Below are 9,653 nucleotides of genomic sequence, written 5' to 3' on the forward strand. Positions count from 1 at the left end.
CCCAAGGGCGCTTCGTGACACGGACGCCCGGGTGCCAGATGTGGAGCCCCTGGGTGCCGGGGCGCAGCGACGGAGCGGCCCACGCGGGAGGCGAGCGAGGACACAGGCCCGACACACACAAGGTACAAAATCACTGCAAAGACGCGCCAGTGGGGGTGGCGGYGTGCAAGCAAAAGGCTGACGAGGCCAAGGAACCAAAGAAAAATCTCATATATTTTTTATCAGCCGTGTAGAGCTTGCCACTAATTAACCTTTTGCATTAGAGAGAGCAGGAAAAATAAAGCCCTGCTGGGAGCAGAGCAAACACGGCACACAGCAAACTACTCGCCCTCCTGCCAGCCTGCGCACCAGGGAGCGATGCAAAGAGAGGGCAGACCCGCTTTGGGACAGCCTAGCGCTCCCCCGAGGACCTGTGCCAAGCGTTCCTCCTGCATCACGAGGGGGCAGATGATGCTCGCCTCTCACAGGAGTGAAAGGGTTTTGGGCTTGCCAGGCAGGTCAGGCAGCGTGGGGGCTCCAGACCTACCAGCCCGCACGCGTCTCCAACAGCCCACGAGAATATTCGCTAGGCAGCAGGCAGAAGTACTGCATGGAGGAGAAATGCAGAGGGAAGGTGGTGAAGCCCAATGGTGCTCTCGCATCCCATCCCCACGTCCTCCTGTCTGGGCCCTGTTACGGTCACAAGCTGCCGCCAGGCGTGGGGCTCACACGAGGAACTGATTTCCAAGCACATATTTGCAGCAGCAAGAAGGGAAATCCACCTTTCCTCGTGGCTGGAACTGACAGATCTCTGACTCCTCGTTATAGCAACAAAGCAGTTGCCTTGTAATTTTTAGAAACAAGACAAGTGGGAGGAACAAGCATGAACACAGACGGCACGGCTGGCCTMTCCGGTGGAGACCGGCCCGAAGAGACTGAGAAGGACAGGCTGCAAATGCAGTCCCCAAGCCAGCGTGCAACACGCCTGTTTACAGCAACTGTCTTCCCGCAGCAAGAGGGGCAAATTCATGCTCCCTCGTCCTCGGTTTCTGAGTTAACAACCACGGGCACAACCCGCTCCCTGCTCTGCCGTTAACAGCTTGTAATCGGCCGTGGCACTCAGAACTTTTACTTACCCCTGGCAGACAGAAAAAGCAGTTCATCCATCACCAAGTCCAGCGAGACAAACCCATCTGCCGAGAACATCGCTGCCAGGTCAAAAGATACCTCCTCAGTTCTCAGCCCAAGTCTCTGGCAAAGGCRTTGAACAGGACTTTGCCCCCGGCTACCCCAGACAGGTGCAAGCTGCCGTATTCCTCCCCTGGGGGCGTTAAGCTGCCCAGGAGCAAACGTTCAAAACACTGAGCACTTGGTTTCTTTGGAAGCAGAGGGAGGGTTGCAAGACAGCAAGCCAGCATYTGAGAGCTGCATGCGGCTGATATTCAGAAATATTACTACTTAAGAAACTACATTTGCACTCCTCAAAGGCCAAACACATGGTAGGAGTTACTGCACATTTATTATACATGTTTTACTGACTGTTTTCCTCTGCTAAGCAATTAAGGCTTGAAGGGTTGTGTGATCATATATGGAACACTTCACATGAAGGGTTGGAGTCAGAGGGGCCTCGCAGCATCAGAAAATTAACACCTATGAAATGAGGGGAAGGCATTGGTGGTAAAAAACAGGGGAAACTGAAGAGGTCACACATTCACAGATGATTGCTCTCAAGGACCTGTAATAGTGCGCTCTGGCCCTGATTAACTATCAGCATTGAGAAGGCAGAGCCATTTTCAGATCAGGAGTTCACATGTGAACTCTGAGAGTCGATAGCTGGAGTGCTCAGTGTCCAAGGTTTGCTCTCAAAAATAATAATCTGCCAACAAACTATTACCRGCAGAATTGGATTGCATAACTGGAAGTGCAACATCCAGTCCAATAAAGCTATTGAAGGCAGGACTCAGGTTTACCTTGGCCCAGCCATTCACACTGAACTCGAGACTCGAGACTCTATGTCCTGGCACACCACCAGACACAAGACCTGCTGCGCAAGGACAAATGACTCCTCGGTGGCAGCTGAGCCCAAGCCACAATGGTAAATCCAGCTTCTCCGATTTCAACATACTCACTCATCCGGAAAAGCACCAAGAGAAGCTCAAGTCTGAGTGAGGTCGAGGCAGGAGGGAACCAAATGTGGAAAAAGGGATAATAAATATGGATGATTCTCAGCCTGTTTCCATAAAGAAGGGGGGCTTGCACCATCCTGCTGCCTGTCTCCCCCTCCTCATCCCCATCCCTCCCACTAGGTTTGGGCCAGCTGATCTCTTTCAGCCCAAGTGAAATGAGAGATAAAAGTTGCAGAATTACCACATCCTTCATTTCAGAAACAGAAAGTTGGCTGAGAGGGCAGAAAGATTTAAGCAGGGCTTAATGATCATTAGTCATTAGTTCTGCTGGGCCAGGACGTGGCAGCCAGGCAGCAGACCTGGCTCGGAGCTGGCCCCGGGGGGTGCTGCTGGCTCCACAAGCAGCAGCACGTGGCTACAGGAGAGAGCGGGGCACCGCGCGCCCCAGGGCAGGAGCTGCGCGTGGTAGATGCCCGGGGCAAACGGACAATACGGACCAGGGAAGAGTTGGGGGTTTGCAGCACGCGAGCTGCGGGGATGTGTCTCATGTCTGTAGGAAATCGGTTCTACTGCTCACCGAGTACCAGAATGAGGGGAAATTAGTTCTTATCCCGAGGTGGAAGACAGGCCGCTGCACATCAGAAGGGTGGAATATTACCCGCCGCTTTTCTTTGGAAAAAGAAAAAAAGCAAACAGAAGTAAGTTCACAAAACTTTCATTTTTATTATTTGAAATTGGAAAAGGCTCCTTGGGTAACAATGATCAGGTGGAAAAGTAACACACAAACTTTGTCCAATTTACTGATACCTGGGACGCAGTAGGCCAAGTGTTGCAGAGTCACGTCTGGCTTTTACAGAGCCAGCCCGTTCCTCGCAAACCCACAAATAAAGAGGCAAAACCCCGTCCCTCAGATACGGGAACAGACAGGCAGGCGAGTTGTTTAAACTACAATTATCATGTTCCACACTGATGTCTGTGGCATCAAACTGAGGTGTTCAATGTCAAATGGCATTTCAGAAAGAAAAACTCACCTTTCCCCTCTGTAAGGAGCAGAGATCTGGCGTCTCACCTTCATTTTTAATAATAGTGAAAATAAAGTACAACAGGGCATTTTATGAACACTTATTTACACTCAAAGCCTGCTGGAAATACCCAGATCAGTCAGTTGGTACCATGTTAAAGTGGTTAGTGCAAAATACACATAAAAACAGGGTACACCTGCTATAGGGAACATAAGGGTATTAATCAACGAAAAAAGTGCAGGTTGCTTTTAATTAAACCAATGAACACAGTTGAACTGGGTGCTCTTTTCTTCAAAAATTAAAGAGAGACCGCAATCCAAACAAAACCCAGAATCATACATTTTAATTTAGCACAGAAAAAGCCAGTGGCACTCACATTTTGATAACTTATCTTCCACTCCACAGCCTGATCACACATATCTCAAAAATTTCACTGTCCAACTGGTAAGTTACGCTGTCTGTCTGGCCTGCGTTGTGAAGGCCAGCACGCAATCCTTTGGCARCTGAACACAACAGATTATTGGCCATGTGAGCAACCAGCTACAAGACAAAGTTAATATATTATCATTTCCTAAACTAACAAGCTGAGATTAAACAACCCATTTCCGCACAACACCCAATACTCGTATTACGTTCCACTAGTCTTAAATTAATAAAAAGCAGCAAAAAGTCACCCTTCTGTAAAAGTAAACATTGAGCCAGCTACACTTTTTTTCTGGCAGTTTGCATTTCCAAGCGTGAATTCGTTTTCTCCCCAGTAATTGTTTCCTAATTAATTGCAGTCCRACCTCTATTCTCCCATTCCAGGACAGCCACGGCAGTACTATACCATTTGCTCCAGATTCAACAGTGGCTGCAGAGGAAAGCTGATACCCAAGATTACAAATAATCCTGTCCCTCCACCTCCTCAGTCAAAAAAAGAATCTGACAAGTCTGTGTGGACTGCAGCAAGTCTTCTGTAGCAACAAAGCCTGATCACAGCACATTTATAGCTATGAAATCAGGCCCAACACAAATAAACAAACCAGCTGGATGAGGATCTTTGATGCTTCTGTTTCCCAGCTGGCCGAACCCATGTGTTTTGACATGCAGAAAGCACGATCTAGGAGCACAACACAGCCTGAGCATCTAAGTCACTTGCTTACTGCTCCTGAGCTAGAATTAAGCCCCCATTCAGGTCTTCCAGTAGCTATTAGGGCAATGATGCTCCACAACCTAATTGCAGCACTTCGATCGTTTATTCCAAAATGCTTGTGCCAAGAGAGCATTCCCTACCACCACCAAGTTATTTTCCATCTTCCCTGATGCTTTCTACACATCTGGAATCAAGGAATATGCTAGTTGTCCCAAGGTTATCTACAGAAAGTGAACAAGGCAAGGTCACATCAGCAGCAGTCAGACATTTATCACCATCTGCAAGACCCCACCACACATTATCCCCATCCACAACTCAGAAATACCCCAGAAAGCCAACAACTCAGGTTCAGGAAACAAGCAGGGTATGCACCAAAACGTCCTGGGCAGGGAGGTGGTAGAGCCTGCACCAAACACGAATGAGTACAGCAAAACACTGCACTGTCACCACCGCTTCCTACAGGTACCGACAGGGGAGGCAGAACCGGGGCTGTGGTCAGATCCCCCTCGGCCACRACTGGCACCGCACGCATCTGAACCGCCTTCCAAGAAATGGGGTGGCGCTGCTAATCCTGCCCAGCTTAATAACTCACCTGTAGATGCCACCAACACATTAAATTCTCCTCTTGTTCGTTCCCGTTTCTCAAAGCCTTCAGAGCTACAAGTTAGTACTCCTCACGGCCTTATTCTGCCTCTCCCTGTAAGCACTGATACAACCATGCGCAGAGGACCCAATATAGGCACAGGGGTGCCCAGAGCGTTAAGCGCCCGTCTCTCTAGCTTTGCTGTCTTGCCAACTTTCCTCACTCAGCAAGCCAAATCAGAGGGAATTTTCTTCTGAAATGCCACAAAAGCCTACTAGGCTTTGAGGAGTGGAAGGTGAGAAGAGAGGAAAACGGAGGAGCATTATTAAGAATCTGCTATTTTTGCTGTCTTTGCTCTAGACAGAATAAAGCCACGATGTACCAGCAGTTTGGCCTTTAATTGGGACTAGTACATTCTGACATTTTGAGGCCAATCAGGTACACTATAAATAAAAAGAAGCTTCTACAAGGGCAAAGCTGCTCTGTGAAAAGCTACTGCAGCACATCCAGCCTCTGCAAAGCCCTTCCCTCCAGCCAGCCAGGTCTCATGTTCAGAAGAGACTTAACACTGCCACTGAAAAGGTTTGGAAGTGACAAGCTACAAGCGGAGGAACTGCCCCAGCCCAGAGAACGGCAGATGCACAACATGCGCCAACAGCCAACCAAGAGGATCTCGCACAAGTGGCTAAGCAGACCTGTAACAGCATTGCGCACCACTCCTGCCTCCTGCTATCCACGGGTTTGCACTCCCCAGCAGACTCCTGTCACAAAGGGCAACTAAAGCAGGAGGGTACAGCTTCTAAAATCATTTTATGACACGTTAGTAAATCATGCTTATGCCGCCTTTACACATTCAGCCAACCAGACACAGCAAGTTACAGGGAGGAGACTGACTACAGAGTCAGTGTCTGTACTTAAGAGACAGTGACTCTGGGCTCGGATCAAGTGCTTGTAGTGCATTCAATACAGACTGGATTTTCAATCTTATGTTAAAAAAAGAAAAGCAAAAACTATTAAGACAGTTGTGTGAAACTTCAGGAATTTTTTTTCAGGTGGCTGGGACATGAAAGGAAGAAGGAAACCACAAATCAAAACTATGGATCCATTTACAGGTGACACAGAGCTGGTTTTAGGGACAAGCTATCAAAACAGCTGCCCAAGGGGACCTCTCTCTCATCCCTTTAGGCTATATTAGGGAGCAATACAAAGCAGCCAAAACATTGGCTGGAGCAGCCTAACAGCCAGCTCCAAAATAAATTGGCCACTCAAATGCCAGACTCCTAATGTCTTTAGGTATCCCAGAAACCTGCATAATCAAGCTTTAAACTTCTGCCTACAAGATTAAGTGCACGCTTTTCTTCTGCATGCAGCTCAGCAGCCACAGCAAAAGGCTGAGAAGCCCGATTTTAGCCTCAGGTCACCTCTCTGCCCTCAAGCCAATGATCAGAGAACTGCCACCGTCCCTCTTTGCCTCCAGCAGCTCTCCCAGGCCTGCATGATGGGGTGAGACCCAAGACAACTCTTCCCTCTGCTGACACGACAGGGACACATCTAACGGGCTGCTCAGAAACAACTTACTTTTTATAGCTTATTCACCAGAATGGTAACAGCCCTTCAGATCCTCTGCTCTGACACAGACAGGTTTTCCACTACTGACAAAGCAGTAGGAAGGAAAGAAAAAAGTGCCCCAAATCACCTTCAAATTCCCAGAGGTTTGAAAAACCTCTATGCCAAGAGAAAGGAATTAATCCTGTGAGTGACATAACCTTCTGCTCAAAATCTCTGCTGGAGACTCAGTTCTCACGCAGCTTGAGGGGACGCTCGAGAGCCAGAGACGGCAAAACCCCTTGTGAGAGTGAGAATAAAAGCTTCTTGCCGCCAGTGAAACCAGGCAGTGACGGGAATGTCTCTGCGGAAGGGGCCCGAATCCTCCCTGGCACAACACACACACAGACATTCACAAACTGAGGCCTGCAGAAGATGCAAAGGCAGTTTTGTTAGACAAGTTGATCCTTGCAGAGGAGCTGCTGGGGGCTGGAAGAGAAGAATCTCTAGGGTTCATCGTCAGAGAGCAGCTGGGACAAGGGACATATTTTGCCTACAGCCAAGACCTGCCTTACAAACTGCTCTCTCCTCTCCGCACAAGGATCTCTTCCCACCCAGGCTTAACAACAAAACGCGCGGACGTGAATGTTGAGATGGTTCGTGGCACAATTCACAGTCGGTAGGTTAGCRCTGGCCAAGACTTTCCTGCTGCTATGGGGAAACCGGCTCCCTGCCCTGCAGCCCACCCTTCTGGGAGGAGCTCAGATCCGCCGCACACAACGCAGGTCTCACGGGAGGAAATTAAGCACAGGAGTTTTCTGTGCGAGTTGCCATTGTCTGGGGCAAAACAACAGCAAGGCTAGGAAGGGGAYAGAAGGGTCTTGCGAGCCGATCAGCAGCACCCACCTGTCAGCACCAACCGTAAAAGACGCCAGAACGAGCCACAGCAGCTTTAAGAGAATCCCTCGATGCTCCTTCAGACTGTGCAAGGCAACCTGACACAAAAATGACATGTAACTGGGGTCATATCAGCACCAGTGACAGCTGACAGTTTCTGCTGCCCATTGCAGGCAGGAGTCATCAGGCTGCATATGAGCTTGTTTCAGTTGCTTTTTTTTTTTTTTTTTTAATGCTTTTAAGCCCATTTCAGAAGGTCTGAGGGAACCTTTCAGGTACAAAACCCATTCAGAATGCACCAGTTTATGCACTTCACACTCATTCCCAGTTCTGTACCCAGCTCCTATAACAAAGATTCGTCATCTCCTCTATACCCAGGGAAAGACCCAGACCCAGATCCCCAGGGACAGCACAGACACCAAGCTTCAGAAGCCAGGGCACGGCTATGCGCACTGTCATTTACAGTGGGGATCCTCCCCTTGCTGCCAAGGTGAGAGGATTTCTCAAAGGAAACCACCTGCTCCAATTTTAACTCAAGGACACAGGTATTACACCAGCTTCTCTGGGCAAAGATGCACCCAGAGAAAGGTTTCTGGAGAGGAGGACATGCTTCGTCACTTCTGACACAATCAATCATTAGGCAGCCAGCCAGTCTGCAGTGGGGAAGCCACACAGGTTTTCTGGAGAGAAAAGCAAGTCTCCTAGGAGGACAGATTGGCCTAGAGCACAGCAAAAGCTTAAATGAAACCCCTCCCCGAGGAAGGTCTCTTTCCATAGGAGACTGCTAATGAACAGAGCAGAGGACTTCCATCAGTCCAGTCAATTAGAGATTCTTCTGATCCAACTCTGGCCTTGAGTTATTTTTGTTCTGATACATCCTTTTTGCAATAAGAAAGCTCTATTTCCTCCTCTGCAGGATCCCTTCAGCCATACAAAGCTATGTTACAGACTGGATAACAAGGACTGCCAGGGAGCAATGTGAGGAAGCAGGGAGGAAAGGGCAGTCATGAATATTTTAACAGGGATGTGTACATTTGGGGTAAAAAGGCTTTAAAAAGTGCATGCTTTTATTCAGAGGTACCGAGAGCAAGGAACCCTCATCCCATCCCTGGCTGGGGAGTGCAGTGGCCTTTGCCACCCCTAGCTCTGTCCATCACAAATCACCCGTCAAGGAGCCAGCGACTGAATGTTCTTCAGCATTTCATCAAAAGCCTCGCGGGAAGGCGCTTCGGCATTCTGGAACGAGACCTTGATCCGGCTGTAGAGACTGAAGGACTTCAACTCCAACCAGATGAACCCAAAACGATCATCATCAAAGAGGACAAAAACACCTGGTGTTCGCTCAGGGCTGGTGAAGCCATGGCCAGCAATAAGCCCCGTCCCATAAAAACTGCAGGGAAAAAGGAATAGCAAGAAAGATGTGAGAAGAGTCATAACTACCTGACATTTAATTAAAAAATAAAAAATAATAATAATAAAAAAATATATATATATCTATATATATATATATATATGAATGATCGAGCCATCCTCAAACATGCTGCCAGGCACTACAGAACAGGGAGCTTTACATTCAGTCAGTTCTTATGACACAGCACAAAATACCACTGCTACCATTTTAAGAAGAGGAGCTATCCATTGCTATGTACGTTCACCTGTGCCTTTAAGGAGTTTGGTGCTTTTGGGTATTCTAAGAATTAGCACCTGCCAACTAAAGCTGAATTTCTCTGCAGTTTGACCCAGTAATCAAGCTGAGATTTACCTCTGCAACTGAAGGATCAGCCCAGACCTGACAATCCTTATAGGAAAAAAATGCATGTGGGGAGGGTGACCAGAGAGGCAAACCTTGTGACAAAAACCTGGGGAAGGGAGAAGGAAAAAAAAAAACAAAAAACAAAAAACCTAAAAAATAAAAAATAAAAAATAAAAAACTAACCGGAGCTGAGGATGAGTAAAGGTCAGCCTCACCTCCAAGCATGCAGCAGGTGGAGCAGGGTTTTATTCAAACACAGCTTTGTTGCGACAGCAGCGGCCATTTGGGATTAACCAGTTATTGGTAGTTTTTTCCACAGAGCACAAGTTTTTGGCTGAAGATCATCTGCCTAAGCCTCAGCTTTTGAGCTCTTTCTCCACACTCCTCTAGTGAGTTGCCTCATTGACTCCAGGCCCAATTCAGCAAGGTTCTCCACATTCTTGCACTTTCTGCTTAGGGGGCTCAGCATCTTCCAAAGTTGGCCTCAAGGCACCAGAGGCCAGGAAGGGGTGGGAGAAAGCACTATGTTCCCACAGCCAAGAAACACAGATGACACACACAGAATAGAAAGCAGCTTGAAGAGATCCCCAAACATATAAGCTGGGCAGTTCTT

At 48.2% G+C, this 9,653-nt stretch overlaps 2 protein-coding genes across 7 annotated transcripts in view; both read right to left on the reverse strand.

The window, feature by feature from the left end:
• The window catches only part of KIAA0513 (KIAA0513 ortholog), a 40,325-nt gene extending 32,987 nt beyond the window's left edge, over positions 1–7,338 (reverse strand). For both annotated transcript variants that reach the window (XM_026092009.1, XM_026092001.1), the window contains exon 1: positions 7,297–7,338. The gene's annotated coding sequence lies outside the window, so the exon portion shown is untranslated. The remainder of the gene's footprint in view (positions 1–7,296) is intronic.
• FBXO31 (F-box protein 31) overlaps positions 2,805–9,653 on the reverse strand; it is a 23,840-nt gene continuing 16,991 nt past the window's right edge. For 4 of the 5 annotated variants that reach the window (XM_026091997.1, XM_026091995.1, XM_026092000.1 and 1 more), the window contains one exon: positions 2,805–8,677. In XM_026091997.1, the coding sequence (XP_025947782.1) occupies positions 8,455–8,677 (223 nt within the window). In that variant the 3' untranslated portion in view covers positions 2,805–8,454. The remainder of the gene's footprint in view (positions 8,678–9,653) is intronic. The other variant, XM_026091996.1, reaches the window with a different exon arrangement.

Source organism: Apteryx rowi, unplaced genomic scaffold (assembly GCF_003343035.1).
Source record: "Apteryx rowi isolate R43461 unplaced genomic scaffold, aptRow1 scaffold_94, whole genome shotgun sequence".
Lineage (NCBI taxonomy): Eukaryota > Metazoa > Chordata > Aves > Apterygiformes > Apterygidae > Apteryx > Apteryx rowi.